General features: G+C 43.3%; 1 protein-coding gene across 5 annotated transcripts in view; it reads right to left on the minus strand.

Moving 5' to 3' along the window:
* The window catches only part of ARHGAP32 (Rho GTPase activating protein 32), a 264,914-nt gene that overhangs the window by 47,846 nt on the left and 190,411 nt on the right, over positions 1-26,657 (minus strand). For 4 of the 5 annotated variants that reach the window (XM_032201829.1, XM_032201827.1, XM_032201828.1 and 1 more), the window contains one exon: positions 24,373-24,469. In XM_032201829.1, the coding sequence (XP_032057720.1) occupies positions 24,373-24,469 (97 nt within the window). Of the gene's footprint in view, positions 1-7,008; positions 7,024-24,372; positions 24,470-26,657 lie in introns of those variants that run through there. The other variant, XM_032201831.1, reaches the window with a different exon arrangement.

Here is a 26,657-nt window from a genome sequence, read left to right on the forward strand (position 1 = left end):
CAACAGCAAGTGGTGCTCTCCTGCTGCAGCCCAAGTGCTTGTCCTGGGCTCCTGTACCCACCTGCCTGCGCTGAAAAACCCAGAATTTGCAAGTAGAAGGAAGTCAGGGAACCCAGGGAGAGGGTTTATACCAGAAACGAATCTTAAATTGTTACAGGCTGTGGAAATCTGGACAAACTAGTTAGCCCTTTTCTACCCTGCTTTATTGTCCCATCAGTAAAGTGGGGACATGACAGATTTGCAGTTGGTGTCTCCCTGTGGGGTGTTCAGGTGACGGGCGACACAGAAGTAAACCCAAAGGCTAAAGCAGGGTTACTGCCAGGCAATTCTGTATGTCGGGATATGCTACAGACAGAGATGCTGCTGAATTACCCATGCAGCTGAATTGCCAACACAAAGGCAAATAAAACTAAACAAAAATCCTAGTATTTAGGCATATCACTTTCCATCTTAGATTTTAGCACTGTAAAACAAGTTGTTCAAAAAACTGTGTTCCTAGAAGGAGCCGGGGCTGATTTTCCTCATAGAGGTTTGGCCAAGCATCCTGGCCCGAGCAAGCATCTCCATCTGCCATAGTGAGACTGGCTGCAGAAATAATAATAATAAAAAAATATCCTGAGGTTGCACTACTTTTGAAGTTTTGTTGGCACAAATATGTCAATTAGGAGTGCGAAAAAATATCACACCCTTAGCTGACATAACTGCGCTGGCCAAAGCCTTTGTACAGTGGGAGGGGAGGGAGATAAAAGGGCTCCTTGTGCCAGGTAGCTTATTGTGGTTTTGGGAGACTGCCACGCACTGTGCTCCCCGAGGAACGTTTATCAATCAATCTGTGCCATTGTTGCTATTCCACCAAGCTTTTGTAGTGTCAGTGAGGCCCCAAATTCCCCCGACATTGATGCAAACTATTAAATAACAATTACTTCATTAAAAGCAGGGCCTGTTTGCCCGAATGCCGCAGACTAAAAAGGCACTTCAGGATATGCTTCACGCAGCGTGTTCGCTGGAGAAACGTGTCAGCCCTCAGCTGATTCCAAGCAGTTCCACGGCTGCTGCTCAGCACAAGGCGCTCTTCCTGGGTTACTTTGGGAACCATTGGAAGCTCACGGGGACGTGCCTCATCCGTCTTCCTCTGACCTCTGCCCCGGGGGACCTCCCGTCATGCTCCTGCATCTTTCTGTGGGGCTTCACCATCAGCTGAGCCACCGAGTTACCCGGATTACAGTAATCTGCAGGGCGGTGGGGGTGGCGAAGCAGAGCACGCAGGCCGGGCCTTCTTAAGCTGATCTGCCAAGGCCACCGCGCTGCACAGCCGAGCCTTCGGCCTGCTGGCCCATGTGCCGGGCTGGCTGCAGCTCAGCCCAGGCTGCTGGTCTCGTTTTGCCCACGCAGGTTGGACAGGGATGCAATGACTCTGGATTTCCCCCCGTAAGAAGCAGTGATACCGAGAGTCTCAGCCCGAAGTGCAGCAGCATCACATCTGGGCACAAAACCCTTTGTGACACCACTGCTAAAATGTATTTCACTACAACAATTGCCCAAACTGCTGGCAAGAAAAGCACAAGTAGAATGGAAAAGAGCAGTGGCTCCTGACTCCTCACCTTTGAATCACAGGGACCAAACAGAAATCTTTTCATAAACGCGGCTTGACTGTGCACCCAATTTTTTGTGCACACATTTTCCTTCCCTTTTCAGTAAGAAACCCCCATGCAATGGCTCTGAGAACAAAATAAAACACAGCCAACAGCACACCATGAGACACTGGCATCCTGGGATGGCATCTCCCACCTTACACACCCTGCCTCTCCTCAGGCACCAGGGAAACCCAGAAAGAGAAGCAAAAATTAGTGGGTTTCAAGACCTACACATCTACATACACAAAAGAGGTAGGTGCTTGCTCAGTGCGTGCCCAGGTATATGGTTACCCAGCACTGTGTTTTGAGCAGGATACTGGCAGCTCCCTATAGGACATCTTCATAACTCTACTCCCTGTCCTCTTCCAACCCCATTACACTTTGGCTGGGGAAAACAAGACCACGCTAAACAAATAAAAACCACCTGCTTTATCTCCTGTGCTATCGCTAATATTTTGGTTTTGAACCCATGCCTAGAAAAAATCCTTTCCGTGGGATTGTTGACAGCAGCATGTTTTCCAATGCAGCATTAGTAAACTTGGACTCTGAGGGAAAATCTTGGAGCGTGTTTGCTGACCCACATTGCCAGCACACGGCCAGTGTGTTTGTTTCTCTTCTTCTCCCCAGCGACTTTCCACGCTACACAGCCCAGCTGGCCCCTGCTGTGACAAGACCGCGGTGCTAAGGTCGAAAGCAAGAACACGTGTGGCTGTGGAGTTTATAATACATAAACAAACTGCAATATCCAGTCGCAAAATCAAAGATGGAAAGAGGTGTGGGAATGTCATAAAAAAGCCCAGCTAGGCATTACGAAACAGAAGTGAAATCCATCCTCTCTGAAGAGAGATTTACAGTAAGTCAAACTAAAATTGTTCCAGGCTATTAGCCCCTGAAGACCTATTCTCCTCTAAAATTAAACTCTACTGTGGGGAGAGAAAGAGCAGCACCAGGCTATTCTGAAGAAAGAGCAGCACCAGCAATCAGGAGATGAGAAGCTGGCTTTGGCTTTGCCACGTATTTTATAAGTTCCTGATTCTGCATACTCCTTGTGAATACATTTACCTGTGCAACCACTGTTCTGCAGAGTCAGTTCCGCTGGCTGCCTACAGAGCAGCAGTTCCTTCGACCTCTTAAAACCTCAGTATTTTAATACTCATCCCTTCACACTTAGCAAGACGTGCTCTGCGGACCCACATCGTACTGGAGAGAAATTATACAAAGCCAAGAATTGAGTCACATCTCCCAGTTCTCTGTCATGTTCCTTAGCAACAAGACATTTTACCACTTTCCTCCTGCCACAACAGATTCTATTTTGGAAGCTAATTTATACAGCCCTAAAAACCCAACCAGAATCTGGAACCACGCACCACCAAACACCCTCCTTTAGTTCCTGAATAGGCCACCGGTTCTGAAGAAGGACAAGCCAACATGAATCAGTAATTTCAGTGATCTCTACACTGGGCTCCCTCATTGGCCATAAAGATTTTTAGAAAGATTTTAGAATTACAGGGATTTGAGAGTTTAAAAATATCCTTTTGTCTTCAATAACCTTCATAAATGTGTTCTCGCTCATTTGTTCAGTAAAAGTGAACAGCACCAACAAACTGCTGCGTGCTCTCAGATGCTGCTGCACCTACCTTGTGCCATGCTGCCATCAGTTACGGCTGGCCTCTGTGTTGTAAGAGGTCATGAAACATGTTAAAGGTGATTCATTTCAGTGTCAGCAGATAAAAATCATCAAAATTAACTATGATGACCACGAACAAGCATGTATTTCCAGCTATTATTGGAGCACAATACCCATGGAGAGTAACACAGTAAAGGTATGGAGAATAACAGTAAAACCAACAAGCAGCGTTGCTCTTATTTACAGAGCCCAATAACACAGAAGCTGCTCCTATTCTTGCACCTGCCCAAGATTCTGGAGCTGTCCTTTGGGCAGTGTCCGTAAACAACAACCTCAACAAAACTGCAGCTCTTTGTGCTTGCCTTTGGCTCAAATTTAAGTGCCGGCTTATTTTGGTTAGCACAGGAACAGCCGGCATCAGAGATCCTGGTAACTAACTCGGTGCATTTTCATTCCCAGATTATACAACAACCTCCGTCATCTTCTGCTGCATTTAGGTCTAATTTGTTTCCTTACAGAAGAGAAGACTGCAAAAGCTAATGGCACACCTGAGCAGCAGCACCGTTTGTAGCTTTATTTATTTGATATGACACACGCAGGCACACGTCTGTAATAATGCACACAGGGAGAAGGTTTCTGTACCTCAGTGAGAAAATGCATACAAGAACCACAATCTCTATTATTTACAATGACAAAAACTGCCAAATTTGTTGAGTATTTATAAGGGGATAGGAACACAAAGCGCAAGGACAGCTAGATGAGGATGTCACCTGCCCACAGATAGGGAAGTTTGGTACGAAGAAATTTGTAGTACCTTCCAGGCTAAAGATATGTCTGATCTTCTCAGAAACTCCAAGGGAGCATTAAGATAACAGGACCTGACCTCCTGAACAAACAGAGCAGGGGACAGCTCTGAATTCCTTGAAGCAGAGCGTACCTACCCTGAGGGAAGCAGTGTATGGTTAGGAGATACAAATCACAGCTGAAGGCTAACTGAGAAAGGAGAGCGGTTTCAAAGGTACAGGGCTGACAAGGTCAATCTATTAATTCTATTAGCATGTTTCAATTGTGTTTGGAAAAAAAGCAGCGCTGACTAATAGCATAGTGACAAAGCCGCAGGAACGGGCTTCAGTTAAGTAACACAAGGTCCTCAAGGCTTTCAATGGGAGGTGAGGAAATAATAGCAGATGGGGCTGTAGTTCAAAGGAAACAAGTTATCAGAGGCCCAAACTGGAAAACATTTGAGAACTGAAAGCAAAACTATAAAAATGAGACCATTTAGCATGCAAGGCAATAGCATCAGCAGCTCAGGTGATGGGAAAGAGGTCACAAGGCCAGCAGTGGGACCAGGAGACAAGGGGAGCAAAGTGGAAAATGCAGAGCTAGAAGAAAGACAGCAAGAGAGACACCTGCAATAGCTTTTTGCTGTCTTCTTGGTTCATACTACATTTTTGCTAAATCTCTATGTATCCTAGCAGAGCTTAATGCGGTCCTCTCGCTTATCTTGCTCACCTTGGAGATTAACAAACCTCTTGAAAAGTAACGTTCAGCCTCAGGTAAGTGTATTACTAGCACAACTAAACCTCTGATCTGTCCATCAGGGAGACGGGTTGTCCTCAAACCTTACTTACCTGAAGGCAAATTGCCTTTGCCCTCCCTTACATGTATTCTCACTGTCTGTAAGACACCAGTCGTATGCTCCACGCAGCTCATCAAAAATGCTCCATCCCTCATCAAAAGGCTTCAAAAACACCCTAAATGAAGTTACTGCTTGAGCCCACGCTATTTCCACTTCTGATACAAATGGCAACAGTGCTGCAGGAGATTTTCCAAAAACTTGACAGCAACTAAAGCCGACCCTGAATAACATCGAGTTCTTTGGACACATGCACGCAGCCCAGAGTTTTCGCTACTCACTCAAACACAAATCTTTCTTCAGCCCAGCTCTGACAGCAGCTAAACCAGGACAAACCGGAGTGACTGCAGTCAAGTTCCTCCAGTTCTGCATGGCAGCACGCTTCAGCTTGGGTGGTGGGCGGAGGCGGGCAATGAAAAAAGATCTGACGTGAACCAACAAACTGCACAAGTTGAACAATGAGGAGTTTGGCAGATGAAGCCCAATCCTGGACTCAGAGAGCATCTGCCCTTATGCAAGGCACTGGGAAGACACTGGGAAAGGAGGTATTATTCCTTCAGGAAGGGATATGTGCAATCCATCCGGAATAAGGAGGAGACTTGGGTCACGGCACAAACCTCCCCTTTCCGCAACCACTTGGCGTAGCCGTTACTCAAGCCCTGCAAACCTCAGCACACAGGCTCCTCTGAGGTATGTGGTACTCCCAGTATGACAAGTGCCATTATTGCAGCTCTCCCAATCCCGTCACAAGAGATTCCTATCTCCGTTTTCACTAGCCAGAGGGCAGCTGTTTACAACCCACACCAGCTACTTTCAAACTACAGGGTCCTGCTCTTCCAAGATTGATATCGTTATGGTTCTTTGCCTATTCATAACCCTGACTTTTTAAATTGTTTATACTTGAGCTGTTAACACCAGCACCAAGCCCTGAGATAAGTCTGGCATCGGAAACAAAATTCGCACTCACCTGGAGTGGAAACGACATTGAATACAAGGGACATGAGCCTCGTTCATGTCACACTCACTATATACAGCACTGGCAGGGCAGAACGGCTTTGAAAATGAAAATTACATCTTCACATCCTCCCTATAAAGTTGAAGAAGCGCACAACAGCTTTAACAAAAATGAAAATCGGGCCCAATACATTTGGGGATTTGCAGCAAACTAAACCGACTTTTGAAGACTTAGGAATGCAGATATTGTATTGTTTTGCGTGCTTTGTTCTTTTCCTTTATCTTACCAGTCCTGAGCTTTGACTTCAAAAGAGCCTCTTTTATTGCGCCTGTGTGGTGCCCAGAACAAAAGAGGTCAGGGAAGAGTGAAAAGAGGAGGCCTGCTGTCTTCTCTGCCATAAATAATAAGATCCCGCAGGGCATTTAGTCCTTAAAACGGCCAATAGCTTCTGGGAGACTTTCTGAACAAATACGAACAGACGAGCCACGGCTACTTGCAAAGTGCCTCCTGTGATCACAGTAACTGCTCTCCCTGGGAATTTTATTTTCCAGAGTGTGCATTCGCTGCCCTGGGGCTTCAGCGAACAATGAAGTAGCATTTTAAACAGGAAGCCCCCTTTCCTGAACAACAGCATCAACAACACTTAGGAACGCATCCTATGTCCTCCGAGTGCCAGTCTGGGGAGGGAGGGATAAGGAAAGCATAAAGCGACATGCCAAACCCTCCTGACATTCAAAGCTTGGCATTCCCGTCCCTCAGCTGCTGCTTCCCAGCTCGCTCCGGACCCGCACGGGGCTCTCATCCCTGCAGCCCCGGGACCGCTGCGGGCACAGCACCGGCCTGGGAGCTCCGGCTGCTGGGACCCCTTCTCCATGGGGCCCGGGGGCCTCCTCACGCCCACCCTGCCCGCCACGAAAGCTCCACCAGCTCCGGCCTCGCACGACGCATGGGTGCAGCGCAGCAGCGCAGGACCGGGGAGCTCCGGGGCAGAAAGGCGCAGGAGAAGCCGGCAGGAGAGGCCGGCAGGTGCCCGGCTGTTAAAAAATAAACACCTTGCAGCGAGGACACCGGTCCTGAACGGCAGAGCCAAGACAGAGCAACAAGTGGGCGGGGGTAGGGGGGGGGGGGGGGGGTGAGGAGCAGAGCGCTGCCTTACCTCCCTGTCGCTTGTCGCCGGCCGGGGGTGGCCCTGGCAGCCTCCCGGGGCTCTGGCAGCTCCCGGCCCCGCACCGCCGCGCTCGCCGCCCCTGCAGCCGCCGCCGCCGCCAGGCCCCTCCCCGGCTCCCGCAGCCCCGCCGGCCCGGCCCGGCCCCACCTCCCGCAGGTGCCTCCCTCCTCCTCCTCCTCCTCCTCCTCCTCCTCCTCCTCCCCGGCCTTCCCCGGGCCCTGGGGGCGGAGGTCAGGCGGCAAGGCTGGGGCAGGCAGCTCGGGGTGCCCCGCGGCAGCAGGCCCGGCCCCTGGCTGGGCCTCGCAGCCCGGACACTCGGCCCCGGGGTTGTGTTGGTGGAGCTGCGGGTACGATCGTGAAAAACAAGCGATCCGGGGCCCGCTGGCAAAAGCCAAGCGACACGGGGCGTTTCACAATGACCCAGGTCACAGCCCAGCCCCAAAACCTTCTCAGCATCCCCCTGCCAGAGCACAAAGCGCACCTCGCTGTGACTTGGCCACAGCAGGGCACGGCAGGGACAAAACCAGCACGCAGTGACCTGAGCCCAGCAGCCCGGCCTTTTGCAAGTGCCAGGGGACCTGGTGGGGTCCCTGCATTGATCTGGTGCTTGAGGACTACATATTGCTGCTGTTCTCTTTCACCACGCTGACCCCAAGCTCCTCAGTCCGTACAGGGCTGCAATGCACTTCATCAATCTCACTAATTGCTGTCACACACGTTAAAATGTGGGATCACTAGGTAAGTTGGGCAACCTCAGGGTCAGAAGGATTAAAGAGGAATCTGCCTGTATTCATGCAGGCATCCTGGTCATCAGGAGGGTAAAACATTTCTTTTGGTGTTCGTAGTTTCTCCTCAAGCAAACGTGTTGTTTTCAAAATTGTTTGCTGACTTGTATCTCCAAATAATGCTTGTTCTCCAGCTACTTATTATACTTGTATTTACGACAGGAGCTGTTTTGCTTGGACAATGATCACAGCACCACATTACTTTTTTCCTTAGCAGCTGAGAGTGACTCCTAGAATCTAGATCTATACATGTGTATGTACAATTTGCATACAAAATCTGCTTCGTGGTACCAGCTGAATATTTCAGGAACTTTCTCCCTGTCAAGCCCATTAATAAAAATTGGTACAATCCCAACACAAATAGGGAACAAACACAACAGAAGCAATGCTATCCGAAATTCACATGCAGAATGCACACACAATAATTCAGAACAGAAAAACAAGCTATACAGGATTGCAAAGTAGTACTGCTTGCAGCTACTCAAAACTGCCACGATCATGATCAGGTTCTTCTTTTTTTTTTTTTTTTTGTAAAATTCTACAAAGCCGACTGACTGTGCTGTGACAAACTGTTCCAGTTTGCACAAGTTTGCTCGCACACCATTTCAAGCTGAGGCCAGAGGTCACAATCCTGTTTTTGCTAATCAGAGCAGGAGTATAACAGCCACATTGCAAATAACAGAGCTCTGTAGATGTGCATATTACCTTTGGAGATCACCATCAACAGTACTTGAGATATTTTATTATGTGGTCCATAATGTCTGTTTTAAAGGGACAACTATCTGCTCTGAGGAAACAAGCCATCAAGAGGTAGGAAGCTGTACATATGTCACACACAACACCAAAAAGAATCGTACAACAGAGCTCATAGTTGCAGAGATCTTTGTAAATCTGACTTAGCCATCCTGATACTTCATATTTTTATGATGATATTTAAACATCCACAGGGTAATGCTGTTTTCCTAATGGTACACTTCCCCACACACACACCTGCAGTTTGTTGTTTGTGAAGAGAATTACTTAATGCTTGCTACAAAATGCCCTTCTTTCAGGAATGAAACCTGAGCAATGTGGGATGTGGCTTTTCTGAACCCGGAAACAAAAGTTTGCTTTTGGCACAGCACTCACTGCATGAGAGCGAAAGGACTCGGTCCCACCACCACAGACACGACTTCTCTGCCTCTGCCACTTATGGGTTCTGCCCTAGACTGGGAATCTTTGACCTCGACAGTCCTGAATGGCACTGGGATGCCCTCTTTCTTCTGAATCTCTTGATTGAAAGAAAAATATATATCTTCACATGAATCTCGTTTTCTGTTCTTAACTTATTACTTATTTTGCTGGACTATTTTAAGCAACAAAAACAAGTGGAAGAGAGGAATTCTCCACTGCTTATGTGTTCATCAGCTTGCAGTGGAGCAGAAGAGGCAGGTAATAAACATCTCTCTCTTAAACACAGCTAACAAGAACAAGCATTTGAAACCACAGATGAAAAGGCTCCATCCACACACTTGTCACAAATTCAATCCTTAAAGCGTTCTTAAATTTAACCTATCTTCCAAAAGTTATTTCAGACATAAGTAATGGGGAGGCAGAATAACCTAGAAAACATTATTAATATACTCTGTAGTTTTTTCCACTTTCTGGTTTTGCAGATCTGACCACTGAAGGAAGCTTCAAGCCATTATTAGAAGTTAGGCAGCCAGTATTTTTCAATGCTGTTTCTTACTCAGCTACACTTATCCTGCAATCAAATACTCTCAAAACATGCAAAAAAGAACCCCCAAACAACCAACCTTCCTTTTCTGGGGAGAAACTAAGATTGAAGATGGGAGATCAAAAAGCAAAAACCAAACCGAACAGCAAACCATTCAATGGGCATGGGATAACCTCAAAACTTGGCTTCACAGAGCTCACAGAAGTCAGTTTTGACATAGAGGCATTTTCCAACTATTTCCTTCACAAAGGTAAAAAAAAAAAAAAAAAAAAAAAAAGCAGTTAAAATGATATCACACACAGCCAAGTGGGTAACAGACGACTTTCCCTTGCCCTTCCTTCCCTTTAGCAAAAGCAAGTTCCCATGAGAACAAGTCAAAGAATTTGATGCAAGCTTTCTGATGCAGTCACAGGATTAAATGCTGAAGAAGAATGAGCACGACACCAACACAAGTTCTTAAATGAAATCCTGTAGATGAAACTTCAGATCAGTCAAGTCTCCTGAATTAATCAGACGCAAGCTGATTCGTGAGCTAGAGAAGCAAACCATAAAGGCCTGAGCAATGTTAGGATCTGAACTTTGCAGCAGTTTAAATTCACTGCTGGCGGAGGAATAGCAAAGAAGCAAAAGCAGGATGGCAAGACAGAGAGGGACAGAGTAGTATTCTTGCCTTGGCTGCTAGCACAGGATTTCTGATGCAAACATTCTGCAGATCTTCTCCAAGCAGTGGACAATACATCCTTTTATGTGTTTGCTTCAGGATTGCCCCGCACATACACCATGGCCATGCCCAAACCAATTCGTTCTTATAAAGCGAAACAAATGGTATGGATTTGCCAGCAAATACTCTCCAGGTCCACTCATATCTAACAGTAGAGTTTCACACAGATACACATCTCTAAAGGCATCAGGGCAAAAGCCAGATGGAGCCAGAGCCCAAGCTCCACTCCTGTGCATGCAGAGAGGTGATGGTGGAGCTGCTCAGCCTGCGTGAATGACCATCAGGCTTTCAGCAGAGATCTGATCTATGCTCCAGCATGACCCTTGATAAACCCATTTGCCAATGCAAGAAGGGGTCAGCGCTATGGGCTGTCATCTAAGGTTAAAGTTGCCTGGAAATATTTGTGAGCCACAACTTGGCTCCCACAGTAATTGACAGAATTATTCAGGAAAAAGAAGAAGAAAAGCAGAGCGGAACAAACTACCTTTTTTCCATGATTTCAAAGCTCTTACCACAATTGTGGAATTTTGCTCAAGCCAACTATTATTAGAGTTAAGTCCCACTTTGACAGAGCTTGTGAGAAAGGAAAAAATATCTAGTTTAAAAATAACAACAACAAAACAAAACAAAACTAAGTGGAGAGCAGTGAGAAACAAGCACAGAAGAAGTGAAAAGAAAGCTGGCCTTATTATTACCATGGTGGTGCCTCCAACACCCCTGTGCTCAGCCAAGTTTTACCGCTGTACTTCACAAGCAGCCATCCTATTTTGGTGGATTCTGCCTCTCAAAAGAGGTTAAGCATGCCTGCCACAAACGCCATGATAATTTCCATAACAAAACCACTAATACATTTCTTTCTTACCTACACAATACACAGATCTACATAATTATTTCTGAACTGATGCATACAGATTGTGCACAGATACACACACCACCATTATTCCTTTTCTTTTCCAGTTAAAATTCCCTAAGAAACACACAAGTCTTGCCACAAAATCGCTCATCAGACTCTGGGGAGCCTGAAGCTGCTGTCTCTGGGTTCAGCTTCTTCAGAAAGCCCCAGAGGCTATGGGTGACCACAGACATGGAAGAAATTGCCCAGGAGGGATTGCAGAAATGAATCTGCCTCTTCCTTCCACCTGTGTTTCATGCATGTCCCCGAGGACTTGAGGGGACTCGAGGTCGGTTCCCAGTGCTGTGCCTACACCAGGAGTGCCTCCCAGTGGAGATGCAGAATATGCTGACCCAAAACATTTCTCAGCTGGCAGAGCTGCTGCTTCCTTGACATAACCCCAGCCGACAACAGGGCTCTTCTGCCAGGACAGCTGTGCCCACACCCGACTGGGTGTGCAGGGCTTTTTGTGGTGGTGTGTTCTTTTTTTGGCAGATAAGCTGTGTCAGCTCTGGCTGCTATCTCTTCCTTACTTACAGCAGGATCAGCTGTGCCAGGAAAAACATGAGTGCAAATCTGGCCTGAGGTTGGACACAGAGGCCTCATTCAGTGATGCCCTGCACCTGTGCTGTTACTGATATTGTGCAAGGCAGCCAAGTTGCCAGAGCAATCACCTTTTTCGCTCATTTTGCACTTGTGCACGTGATTGCACAGGGTACAAGGCAATGCTCATGTGAAATGGCTTATCCCTGTAAATTGCTTACTTTGCACACATGGCAGTTGTTTCTGCAGGCACAACGCTCCCTTCTTCTGGGCTATGGGGAGAGAGACAGGCAGGTCTTGTAGCTGACTTGAAAACACCCTTTTTATTTCAGGTAAAGAAAAAACAAACTATTAAACGGCAAAACCAAACTCTATCCATCTCCTCATCTCAGGTCCCCAGAGCCTATAGATGCCCTTTTGGTTTAGTCCAGACTTCTCCTCTTCTCCATGCAGCTCTTTTCCCAAACCACAGAGCCTCCTGCCCAGCCTCCTTCCTCTGCTTCTGACCCCGCCTGCCAGGGGTTGTTCAGCCAGGGCAGCGATGCCTGGCTCTCTTCTTCTAAAGGGAAAGCTCCATTCTTTCAAAGCCAGACCTCCTGAAGAAAAAAACTTCAACCAATTTACCCACAAATAACTGATAACCATCAAAGTACGTTTCCATAGCACCTACAACATGCTACAAAAATATCTGTTTTTCCCGACTGCAAATACTGCATCAACTGCGAACATTACCTAAGACTCCACAGTCTGTGGGTATGAAACACAGTCATGGGTGCTTAAAAAACCCTGCCAAAATGCATGCTTTCTTCTTACTGCCAGAAAACATCTGCACTGTTGAAGCTTTAAAGGATTAAGAAGAAAAAATACACTGCCTTCCTAATGCTATGTATCCCTAGGAATTTATTTGAAACTCTTAAAATTCTTGCTCATCCCTCACTTATGAGGGAGCCAGAATTCATGGATTTTATTTATGTGGTCAGAAAAAGTATTTCAGATTTGCCACTGAAGGCTGTATTCAAAAACAAGTTATAGACAGAAGTATGTTCTCATAGTCAGAAGCACAATGCAGTCTGCAGAAAAAAAAAAAATTACAGTTTTTAACTTTTAGGACTTCTTTTTTTTTTTTTTTCCTTGAGTTCCATGAAAATCTATCATTTGTCCCAGTTTGGAAGAGGACCCCCAGAACTGCTATTCACTGGCATCTACATCCTTATGTGCCTGCAACCCACTGGATACCCCCGGCTTCCTGAAATGCTGAACAACCTCAGAAATCTTCAGGTATCTTTTCATGGAGCTCTATAGGAAAACGTATCAAAAACTTGCCCTACTGCAAAGGGAAAGGGGGCATTTTGAAGATAGCTCTCAGTTTCAGCTGTGCAAATCGTACTGGAAATCCTCTGCCTCGGTGGCTGGCTCTGGGGAAAGCTGGGGGGGTTGCTGTGCTCCTACACACTGGGATGGAAAAAGGGAAGAAGACCCCAGAGCCCTGGAGCTCATACAGAGGCCTCCCTGGCGCCTTCTCCCAAACTAACGCTGAGAAAGCAAAACTAAACACACAGCTCAGTGCTGCTTGACTTGCTGAAGCAAAATGCAACTATTGCAAAATTCGCTCCCTAAAATGGGGTTGAAGAGAGACGCTTTAGTAGCTGGGGCAGGACATCATCAGGCTGCTGCTCTTGGGATGCACCAGCTGGGGAGGGAGGGAAACGGAGCTTGGGGCTGGTGGAGGCTGGATTAAGCCCACAGGTGCTTTGCTCCTGTAGTTCCTCTGCTAAACACCACATCTAGCAGAATTTGGACACCGAACTGCTACACGTTCCTTGCAGCAGCCTTCTAAAGGGAAAAAACTGTCAGAATGTGCGTGCTACAAAAACAGCCTAAAAGCTGTATCCAGGCCCAAGTGGAAGAGTTTTTCATTCTAGGCCAAGATCAACTTCAGATTACTTACTGACGCTTACTTTTCCAATGAACACAGAATATGTAATTTAGAGTTTCTGTCAGTATCTGTTCCTAGAATACAGGCTCTAGGAAGCTGTTCTCTCTAACTCATACTTTCCGGCAGAATCACAGATTTTATGGTGCGACTTGCATAGGAGGCCAGATGAATCCTGTATATAGCAGCATTTCCACAGATCAGCCCACAGTTCTGATTCCTTTCTATTTCTGCCAAAAAAATGAGAAGGGAAAAAAAAAGGGGGGGAAGTAGCGGGAGGAGGAGAATCACTTTGAACAAGGGAGGGAGAGCAAAGAGAAAGGGAGACTGCGGAAATGAAAAACTAACAGGAAAACACTGCTGCAGTTCTGATCCGTACTTCAATTCTGCACACGAATTTAAAGAACTAAAAAGACTGACAACTGCAATAGCATGTCTTATAGCTATGTGCAGTCCTGAGCAGTAATGGCAATAAATCCCCTTCTCTTAAAAACAGGTAATTACTGGCGCAATTCAGAAAAATGAGCACTGAAAGCAAGCAATTCAACATAATAATGGAAGCCCAAGTTTGGCATTCCTGACATATCCAAGATGCAAACTACCAGTAAAATAACACTGCTAAGAAAAATTCTTTGTTTTTAATGCAAGCATCCAACAAACCACTTATTACTGGAGTAAAATGAAGTCTTAAAGCCTAGTTAAAAAATAAATCCTCCTTTGGTGACTTTAGAAGGCAGCCATGGAAGGAGAGACAAGGACTTCAGCACTGGGAGAGCCGAGGGAGCTTTACACATAGGGAACCACAAGAAGATTCGCAATCGTTTGAAATACAATTAGGAAAAATGCCTGGCACTTACCAGGCACTTAAAATCACCATGTTGCAGAAACATTAGCCTCCTTAATAAACTTAAATACAATACCAGCATTGTGGAGAGCTGAACCCAAGAGAGCTCTGACTGGCTGTACTTATTAGTATCATTTCAATATCAAATACCCATTAACCAATTCATTATACTCTATACACTGGGACCATCTACATGAGATTACAGTTACCACATGAATTCATTTCAACCTCAAAACAAAGGGATGTAAGAGGACAACATGTTGCCTTAATGCTTTGCAAGAAATATGTCTTATCGCCAACCTTACTGTAAAGCCCCGATCTAACCTGCTGGAAACAAAAAGTTTGCTACTCAGTCTATCCTAAAATGCCATTTCCATTTTCTTCTGATGCACTTGGGAAATCCAGGAAAACAAAAGTCCAAATACAATTTATTGAAACAGCAAAGAAGGAATGTCTGCTATCAAGTACCTCTACAAAATCAGCGATCAAATTGTTTAAATACATACAATCTACCAGAGAGGCATCTCAATTCCTTAGTTTCACTTGAACACTTCAATTTTACCTAATGTTAGTTCTGAAAAATCTGTAGCGACGTTGTCATGACAATGCCAACACAACACAGTTGTTTTCTGCTATCACCGCGCAAGTGGGCAGACATTAGGGTCATTTACATTGCCATAAAACTACAGCATGTAACCACATTTCTTTTCTCTCTTATTCGAGCAAGTTCTTTCCTCCGGAACATCGTCAAAGAGGGTTTGGCACACTCTTTGGATATAGCATTCTGAGGCCCAAATTTAAAGCCTAGGAAAAAAAGAACACTTTACATTTAAAAAATCATCAGTCACGAAAAAAATAAGCTAATTTATGATACAGACTCACAGCCACTGATACTACAGAGCATCCACATGGCAAGACCCAGACCTGTTAAGCAGTACTCTTAAGATTTGGACTCACCGACCTGAACGAAATCACTTGCAGAAAATCAGTTTGTGAGTCACACATTGGCTTTTTCAGCCATCAGATAGTAAAATAATCACAAAATCTTAATAATAAACTATTTCAGCTACATCTACCTTCTGTAAGCAAAGCTAGGGTGTTAGCAAATAGTTACTGCTATCACATACAGGGTTAGACTTGGTTAGGACACCAAGAGACTAATTGTACTTAACGGGCTCTACCTGAGCTCAGCTGGGACTGGTTCAGAGCCTCTGTAACACATGCAGAACCTGGCTTTACACTATCCATCTCCAAATCTGCACATAATTAAGGTTGCGTGGGAAGGGGGCAGAGGGACAGACAGAAGGCAAGAGAAAGGACAAAGTTAAATTAAAATATCTCCTGGAACAAACTGCAGGAGAGTAGCAGTTTGATTTGTAGAGACAGCAGTTAGAGAAACAGTGCTACAGAAACGCAGACTTCAGTGTCCTGCATTCTAAGGTGTTGCTTTTCTGGCATGTTCTAGACCTGAACTACTCCTAACTAGCAATGGCTCTGTGCAAAAGTGAAGTGATATACCAAGCTCACAGGATGAACAGCAAAAAAACATGAGGTGAGCTGAAATAAGCTGACCGAGCACCCAAATTCCAAGGAAACTTGAGCTGCTGAGGATGCAGGTGGACCCTACTGGTACCCGAGCATCTGGCTTAAGGCTGGCTCAGGTCTGAGCACAGCAGATGCAGTCTAATTCTCAATTCCAGTGCTAACAAACACACAGTATGTAAACACATCACTGCAAACACTTTTCACTTTAAAAAAGTTTTGAAAAATTCTGTAAAATAGATCCCAATTTAGTTTGGCAAATGCTTGTTGAAGAATCACAGATGTTTAAACTTAGCCGCAACTTGCACAATAGTGGGCTTTGCTAGGGCTGGGAGACTGCCGATTTTGAGCTCATTTTCAGAGGCACTCTGTCCCAGTTTCAAAACCATACTTTGCCCCAAGCCTCCCTATTTAGATCTCAGTTTGTTTTATATGGGGAAGCCAAGGGCCAAAAAAGAACCTCAGGGTCTAAAAACTGCTTCCTGAACACAGAAAGTAACTTCCCCCAACACCAGCAGAGCCTGAACAGGACCCAGAAGCTTTCATACTTAAAAAAAATAATACATCAAGTATCTTCCTAAATTGCTAGTAACAGAAGACATGCAACCATGATCTTTGGAACACAGAAACATCATAAACAAGAGCTGCCGGTGCAGACCACAGAGCAGAACTTAGGCACAGGGGGAAGTGGCACACGATCTCTGGTGGCGCTCTGTGCAGAGCGATAGCCAAGTCTCTAATCTCTGTTGCAATTCCATGACTCACAAAGGGACACGGCTGTCAAAGGAAATTAATTTCACATGAAAAACAAGCAGAACCACTAACAAGCCCTATAGCTTTGAGTAGAAGTATTATAGCTGTTCTAGTGGTGAACTCCTCCTTCTCACAAACTGCTTAAAAAAGGGTGGCTGAATGCTAACCTTTCAGGTTCAGTAAGCTGAAATGTGGCTGCTCTTTGTTTTCAAAATAAAAAGGGGGAAAAAAAGGCCACCAAAAACAACAACAACAAAAAACACCCTACTTTTATTATCTGAAGTTAACTATTACTGAACCCTAGTGGGAATGGCATCTCTGAAGGACCCATACGTTCAAGGAGCTGCACCAGTCCCTAATGCATGTTTCAAGGGAACTCCTCAGTCCTTACCAGTGCCCACTATTCTAACCTCCCAAACTTTTTGGCAGGCTATACACCACTGGATATAGTCAGTCATAGCAATTTTGCCCTCAATCTTAAAAACCCAACCCCAGATTAAATACCCCTGTCTCTTGTTGTTTGGCATACTTGCAGTGGAAGAAGCCACACACAGGCTCCGTGACCCCATCTGAAACACAAACCCTGCTCTCCCTTTCCTCTTTGAAGTCTCCTCCTTTCTGTTTGGAGAGCATCTGATGATCTGGGCTCATGCTCTGCAAGGTGCTCGGGACGTGAAGTCTGCACCCCAGAAACACGGTGCTTGCTGTCAAACCACACTCCTCTCTGGAGGAGCCTGTTTCCATGTCACTGGGCTATCACAGCTCCTCCTCGGGGCCAACAGGCTGCAGGTGTGCATGGGCGTGGGGCAAGTATGTGTACATCTATACACGTACACACATATTTCATATTTATATAAAAATATATACACAATATTTGCATAGCCAATATTAAGACTGATGTATGAAATCCAAACAACATCCCTTTGGGAGCTGATATGTGTAAATGAGACCTTTATCATAAAACATACTAAGTCTATGCTTTCAAATTTACTGGCAATAGCCTATTGTTATGAGGTTTAGGTTAGCACTAGCTGGACCTAAATACAAGACCACAGCAGCATGAAGCTCTGCTTCTGAATATTTTCAAGTTGTAATGTACTTTCAGACCCATGTCAAAAATGGGTGATGGAGAGAAATTAAACTTCTCTTTCTTTCAAATTGGCATTCTCACTTGATTGCCCAGCACTTTAGAGGGCAATTTCTTGCCGTTATGGTATTATTGACTCAGAATGATTCTATCAGCTCTCACAGAAAAAAGTTAGAATCGTTTTTTTTGTTTCCCTGCTGTATTATGTTTTTTGTCCGAAGAGCTTTTACAAAGGCACAATGTTAGACTAAAGTTTTGGTTTTGGATCCCTGAATATCCTTCAAAGCAACAGTGCTACTGAATGGCAGGTACAGAAGGAAAAAAGAGAGAGAGACAGAGAGAAAGAAGAAACAAGGAATAAATGAAAACGTACAAGGGGGGAAGTAGCTCCAGGACGCTGGACGGGCTCCGTGGGCAGGGGAGACTGGGAAGGTATCATTAAAAAAAGAAAAAACAAACAAAACAGTTGGTTAAAACATGCACCCATTCCAAATGGGTTAATTTCACACAAAGCTCAGCTAGGCTGTACACAGTGCAACACATAACCAACGACTCAATCCTTCATGTTGGTGCTTTATTCCCTGAACACTTTGGAAATACATTAGGATCCAAGAATTCCCCAACCAGTGTGTCCCAGCTCAAAAAAAAAAAAAAAAAAAAAAAAAAAAAAAAAAAAGGCATTTAGTACGTTTGAACTTTTAGCATAAGGCCCAACCCTCCTCAGCAACAGAGAACCGTAGGATTTGTTTGCATTACTCCCAATGCCTGTTAAGCATGTGTCTACAGTTAAGCCTATGTGTAAGTACTTTGTTGAGTCAGGAAGATGCAGTATGTCTTTATATAAACGGACAATGCCAACCTCTTAAAAACAAACAAACAAAAAAAACCTCCCAAATTTGTAAATTTACATTTTGTGAAAATGGGTTCCTAGCACATTCGGCTTTCCTCCATTTCTAGTGGTGCTAAAGCAGACAGCTGCTTTATCTTACATTTTATTCTGTACAAAAAGGAAAACAAAATTGTCTAAGATATATATTTTCCTCTTGACAAAAGGTTTTCTCCCTGAAAATCACCAATTGCAGACACAGCAGAGACTTTGTTCTTAATGCCTCAGCCCCAAGTGTTAGTTTTTTGTTTGGATGAAATTAAGAAAAACTCCATAAATGACTTCTCCACAGATTAGACCAGTTCTAACCTGGGGTTTAAGCAACTTGGCATTGTCCTTCTTAAAGCAGCAGCTTCTTCCCAAAGAAGCAGCTTTTACACTCACATCGATGGCCTTCATACCCAAATCTTTGTCCCCTCACTTGACAGGAGCTGAGAGAACGTGATTTCTTGAAGGAGGGGCCCTTAGTCCTGTCAATACTGAAGGCACATCTTCTGTCTTCCCTATCAAGAACTCCTGGCCGCCCTGAGCGTGTTAGTACATCTGCTCCCACACTGAAAACAGTACCTGTCTTGGCTCAGTGAAAGTCTCATTTAATTTAGCTTTGCTGAAACAGTTGCATGCTAAGTGCCAAAAAACTGGTTTGTTTACTTAAGATTAATGAGAATGGTACTAATTACATACATTGTATCTTTCCATATTTTCCTTATAAAAGCACTAATTAAGACATTACGCACTCAGTGTCAAACAACTGCTCAGCCCAGGCATCTGTGGGATGTAAATGCTATTTGCACTTTATCCTTCCTGATTTAAAAAGCAAATCAAACCCAACCAACAACAAAAAAACACAAAACCATGCCGTCTTCTTCATCCAGGGATTAGCAACTAGCCTGTTTCAAACCAGGCATTACCTCGTTAAGAGTCTGTTATGACTGTAATAGCTCTAACATAATCAATGTAACTCAATTTGCATTTTTTTCCTGTGAAAATTAATTCATTCTGTACCATTCTGCATTCAGGACTGTACTAGAGTCTTCAGGAGGTCAGAACAGATAGCCACATGGGTCCCTGGAGAGTCTGTTGCCTGATCCAGACCTAAATTTTAATCCTTCTGAAGTTCAGTGGATTGTACTTGAGTGTTGCCCCATATTAATCTGTTATTTTTGTTTAAAATGTATTTATTTATAATAGCTTGTAATACTAACAAGTACCCTGTAATGTATCCTGGATTTCATGCAAGATTACATTTACCCATTAAGTCCAAATTGCATGAATGGATGAGACAAGAATTTGAAAAACCCCTCCATAAATTTGGGCTCAGCTGCTGAACCCACTCATTCTTTTGTCCCGAGCAAGACTGAAGAATGGGTGAGAAAGACCCCTGAAGTTTTGAAAATGTTTGTTTGGAAAAAAAAGAAAACATTACCTTCCTATACCCCATTTCTTCACCCAGGTTCACTGTCACACTGTAAATTGCATCTGTGTTCTTTGTTTCCCCACTGACACGAGATGCTCCCGAAACCTTCAGACCAATCACCACGCCAAGGCACAGGGCAGTGAAGATTTGGTACGCAGCAAGAACTACTTGTTAGCAGTAGACACGAAACAAATAGCGTGTATGAGGTGAAGCATGGTATGTGATTTTAAATACTGTTAAACTACAAATATCCAGAATCATGAGAATGGACGGAAACAGATAGCTGAGACATGCTGCCTGTGACTTAATTACACCAAAGCAATGAGCACGGACTGTACGAGCACACAGACATAAACACTGTTTCCAGAAAAGACCAACCAGAGATGGAAGAAGTGGATGAGAAAAGTAAACACAGCCACAGTCTATGGGCAATTCCCAAACGTTCACTTACAAGGAAAAAAACACAACAGCTATTCACTTTTTTTCGTCTAAGCACCGCAATGAATATTTAAAAGCTTACCTTCTCACCAACTATCTGAAATTCAAATGCAACCTTTCATCCCATCTATTTAAAAATTGTAATAAATACAAGCTGATTCAATCTATTGCAGTACTGAAATTTGGCTAAATTGTCACCAAATGATATGAACTGCAACATATTAGATATCAACTCAGTATAACAGTTTAGGACAAGAAGTAAACCTTAGAATCCTGTATGTGAATAAGAATTCAGGAAGAATTCAGACAGGAGAAGTCAAGTACTCAAGAAAACAGATTTGTTGAGCCTGCTTCCCTTCCCGGACCTTTATGGTGTTTTTTACACACATTGAAACAAGCAGGATATTGGTTTACATCTTACCTGAAAGAATGGGGGCACAGGCTTAGCACAACCCTGAAGGGAAATCACCACTCAACAGGTAACTTCCTGAGCACTCCATCTTCTTCTCATATGGCTTTCTCATGTGTCCAAAGTTTGAAAAACTCCAAACCACTTTCTTAAGCAATAATGAAACCTACCTTAATTGTATGTATCTATATAGGTATCTGCAAGTATACCTACCGTTGCAGCATTCTGGGAGATAATTTTGACAATCCAAACTTCATTTTCAAATGAATTTCAGAGGTGATTGAGGCAAAACCAATATTCTTTCTTACTACCTTGAATTTTCAAAATTGAATAAAATGGACAGCTTTCCCCCGTGGTCCATTTTCCTTCTCTTTATCTCAGGCACTGGCTGCATTATCACTGCTGTGAGCCTTCTACTTCCACAGTCAATGAAAATGTTGTTTCTAAAAGCAGAGTTTGAACTCAGCTCCGCTCCCACTGCCTGCCTTTCATTTCTATTTGAGCTTCAGTCATTATTTGTACTGTATTTAAGGCTGTTGCAATATTTTATGGTTCTATTAAAATGTTGTCCTCATCACTTCAGCAAATCAAAACCTCTAATTATAAATACTAATAAAAACAGAGGGCAGGAAGTTCTTCGCTTTCCATCTGCTTTTCATTAGATTACTCAATGCAGCCAAATCTATGGACAATTAAACAACACAACCAGTTTTACGTTTGTGAATTCCTTCATGGCAAAGAGCTTTATGCTGCAGGTACACAATGTCCTAGATGCTCTACACACCACATTTTGATTAAATAAAATAAAGCTTGCATGTTGATAAGTATTTGTTATCCATGCCAAATCTAAAACTTCACATTAGTTCTGGATGAAATACTCTGACAATATTGAATAAGGACAAAATCTCCAAGAGGTTCCTTAAAGGAAAGTCTCTATTCCTTGGAAAAAGCCAATCTAATGTTTAAAATATAGCTACCAGGGGGAAATTAGTTTATGTAGTTAGTTTACAGGGAAATACCCCACATGTGTCAGCAACAGGTCAAAATGCATTAAATGCACAGAATATGGGTGAGCAAAAAGCAAGTTCTTCTGCATGACCCCAGCAGTGCAATTCCTGGCAAGGCTTTGAAGGAACTGCTTGGAAGAATCCAATTTCATATTTTGCAGCAGTGCTTCTTAAGGCACTCCGAGTGCTCTAGCAACTCATTTCTGCTCCATGCCACCTGCCTGAGCTGTATTAACAAGGCAAGGCAGCTTGGGCACCTGTGTGGTAACCCAGACTAGGAAACTGGAACTCCTTCCTCGCCCTTTATCTTCTCACCCCTCCTGTATTTCACACATCATTTTTTTTTCCTCCAGGCAGATAAGTGCCTTGAGTTCTCCACCATAGCATTTGACATGCCTTAACCATGGGAGTCTCCTCCTAGTCCTTTCAGCTGCCTCCATGCCCCAACTTCTGTACCAACCAAGGAAATCTCCGGACATCGGCCTCCAGCATGCAAGTGCTGTAGCCTCCAAAGGTGGAAAAAATAGAAGCAGAATGCCGCAGTGAAATGGTATAAATTCTGTGTGCACAGGAAGGGCAGGGAAGGATTACACTAACAGCTGCAACTGTTGTAGCCGTCCTTGCATCTGAGCCCTTATTAGTGTTCTTCTAGAGCAGTCTTTTGCCTTTAATTGTTCGCCTGAACAACTATCAGGGAAGGTCAACAGGGACAGCCTCATGACTTGGCAATATCTTTCAACACATTAGTTTTAATAGGACTTGGGCTTTTGGTATCAACTTTATAACAAACATTTCCCAGGACTGAAAGGGGAAATCCACCCCCTAGTGTGTTGTTAAAGACAAATAGAATCTATTAATCTATGCTGCTTCATTATCTCTCATTAAAGCATAGCAAGAAACTACTCACTAGCAGTTCATGACATTTAATTGCCTGAGCCATATTTAATAGTAAACACTTGCTTATGATTGCATCTAGCAGCCCAGCCTGTATTTAGATTTAAAGTTCCCTTGTCTACATGCTTCAGCTGATAGAGTACAGAGCAGTGAGTGATCACGGTATTTAGAGATCAACTTCAAACAACAAAAGGCAGATACTGGATTTATGGAATGACCACCTGCTGCAGGGCTTTGAATTGCTAGTGATCTCTGTGACACTAATTCTAACAAATACATTTGCATGTTCCCAAGAATAACAAGGGCTAGAGATACCAATAGCTGCGAAAACTATTTCCCTGAATTGTCAGCTCTTTGAAGCACGCAGATTAATGCAGTACACTGATAGCTTAGGGTGTTTGTGACTTTTTACCACTAAACCAAAAGTCCCAAGCCCTAACATAAGATCGATAAAATTGATTTCCCTTAGTAAAAATCAGACTTTGGAAATGCATCTTTTTGTTTTTGATGGATCAAATCAGTAATCTTGTGAAGATAAGGATCATCATTAAAACAGAGAAAACAGATGAAAAGAACACCAGTTAACCAGCTATCCAACTCACCTTGTCTGCTGCCTAGTGTTTTAAGAAAGATCAGCAATTTTAGATTGTTTCTCTTGATACACAAGATACACACATATAAACATGAATGAATAAACATGAATGTATAAACATGAATGTATAAAAAATATGAAGAATAAAACAAAACCTTAAGTACCAGTAAATTCTATAGAGATCTTAGTTTTACCAGCACATATACCTGAAATTACGTCCAATATATACTAGGATGACAACAGGATGAGATCCAAGATCTTATCTCCTGTTTATTTTTCCTTTCATCAGCAGAGCCTGGCAGTAATTTGCCTGTATTTCATACAACACTGAACTGGCCAGAAGGGCTGTAGGAAGTGGGTAGAGTTATACGCCCAGCACAGAGGCAATTAGGATTCCAAGTTCTGCTATATCTGACTTTCTTCATCAATCCCCAAACAGAAAGCAGCTTGCAGTACCTTATTAATCTATTCCATCTATGTCAGCAAAAACATTTTTTGGACCACCTGTGTGTTCTTTATAAAAAACAAAACACTAATGTGAAACATTCTCTGGACACCATGAACTGGGATATTGCATGGAATTGCTAGTTACAGATTACTGAAGGAATCTTAAATTCTTACATGCCTGAAATCTTTCAAGTCATGCAGGAGATGAACATTGATACTGGCTACACCACTGATATACCATAGATGAAAGACATTTAACAGTGGCGAATATTCAGAGAGGTAATGTGTAGATGATCAACACATAGAAAATAACATGGTACACATAAAGGATGATCAACACAGAGTATAACATAGTGTATAAAGGAGGTATTAAACAAACATGGAACTTGAAAAAAACAACCCTCTGCATTTAATTTCACCACACTATAAAATCTAACAAACATACCTGGCTTTGGCACTGAATTACCAAAATTGGGACTGGTCACAGACTGAGGGACTTTGTCGTTAATTAGTTCAACACATTCGCTAGGGAAAAATCCAACCTATAGGAAGGAAAAAAAAGAAAGGAATACTATTGAATGCAGTGTTTTTAAGATTTGAACAGTTAAACCAGCAACCGCAAGCATATTTCAAGGAAAATGTTATGCCTGATGCTCCATAACATTATCCAACATAAAATGACCTGCATAAAAGTAGTAATTTTTCAAAATGTTGCAGCCAAAAAGTCTACAAACCGAGTGATTAGTTCTGTAAAATACAGTTCTGTTTCCTAAGCTTAGTGCACAGGACAGAGAGAGTCAACTTGCAACCATGTGCATGGAGCAGGGAGAGGACAAGTATGTTACACACCCCTGAATCTCAAAGATGGCCTGGAACTTGAGAAAGACTTTAGCTGGGTTTCCTTTTAGCTGTTTTTGGACTGAGCCCGTCCAAAACCAAGGCAATGCAAGGCTTCAATCTGCCCCTTGCTACCTGAGCGTGCCAGCTTTGCAAGGAAATGACGCAGCACAGCAGAGATCTGTGTGCAGGGTACAGACAGAAACACGCTGATTAACACAAGGCAACCAGCACGAATGCTAGCAGGGCACGCAGGGACCCCTCATCGGGCAGCTCAAAGCACAAGGGTGCTTCTCTGCTAGGTGCTGGGAAACATGCTGATTGTACATACACAGCAAGTATTGGTATTCAAACAAAATACATTATGTATATTTCTAAATACTTTGCTAGAGCTAAAAGTCTTCTTTGGACATTTTCCATGCAAGAGATGCAGGAGACAATTTTTAAGTTAGGAAGAAAGCACACATCTGGTGAAAGTCTCAGTCCCATCACAAAAAACGATAGATTTGGGACACTCTATAGCTGCAGTGAATTAGTTTCTTGCATTCTCAGTGCTTTAAGAACTTTTTTTTTTTTTTTTTCAAATTGCCCACAAGTCTATGCCTGCGAAGAAACAAAATATTTGGACACCAAGCTTCCATTAATTGTAATGAAAAATGGTGGATCTAAACTCAACCCCAAATCCCATACTGTAATTAAAAGCTTATTTGCCTTTGATTCTTAATATGGTGTTTTTCCTTTTTCTCGATGCAATATACAATGCTAACCATGAATTTGGAAATGAAACAAGGTGCCAAATGGTTATGTCACTGCTTCTGGGTACCTCAAAACCTTTCCCAAATAAAACATGGCACCTGCTCTCAACATGTCAGTTTTGCCATGTTTAGAATGAATAATTGTAATGAACTGTTAAGGGAAAGGGAATTTTTACTTTATTAGTGTTTACAAACTCTCTGACGTTAACTTACCGGTAGCAGTTCTGTTGGCTTACATTTTTTGACATATTTATTCTGACTTTTCTTGCAAGATCCTCAGGAGATCATCTTCAGGGTCATAACCTATGACTTGTGCCTCATTCCCACCCACTTAAAAGATGCCGCTTTTACTTCCACAGAAAGTTTTCCACGATTTTGTATAAATACATGAGTTTAGTCCAAGAGTTAATCTCAACAGATGTAGCAAGGCACTGTTAGTGCTTGAGCCAGGATTAAAGGATTTGGTAACATACAAAAATTAATAGCACAGATAATATACATTTAGATAAATATAAGGTCACCTGAAGGTTAAAAAATCACTACACACCTCAATGGAAGGAGGAGAGCACACACTACTATAACATACAAACATTCCTGAAACAGCTACTGTGTCTTTTTTTCCCCACAGAGACTGCTAAAGCCTGGAGCATCTTCTAGTTTTATGGAAAGTCAAAATAACAGTAATCATTTTCTGTGGGAGGAGGGAATTCAAAGAAGTGAGAATGTATCAGTAACACAAATGGCAAATGAAACATTGCTTGAGACATTTGGATTGCTTTTTGGTCTTGACATCAGCTACAGTATGGCTTAAATTTCTTTCTTTTTTTTTCTTTTTTTCCCCTCTTTTAGTTTTAAATTGTGACAGGCTAGCAAGACCTAACACCAAAACATCTTTTTATGGCTTATTTGGCTTTCATGAGCAGAATTTTCACTGTACTGTTTTCCAGGAAACAATACTAGTGGCTGGGGCAGAAATAAAACAGATGCACCCTGTGCAGGTAGAGCAAGGAAGAATTTAATTCCTGCTTCGATCCAGCCTCCACCTCACACACATTGTGTTCGTTTCTCACTGCTGGATGGGAGCATGAGCACTCGTCTCCCATCTTGCTCTCTCTCTCTCCTTCTCTTCTCCATCATA

Source organism: Aythya fuligula, chromosome 22 (assembly GCF_009819795.1).
Source record: "Aythya fuligula isolate bAytFul2 chromosome 22, bAytFul2.pri, whole genome shotgun sequence".
NCBI lineage: Eukaryota > Metazoa > Chordata > Aves > Anseriformes > Anatidae > Aythya > Aythya fuligula.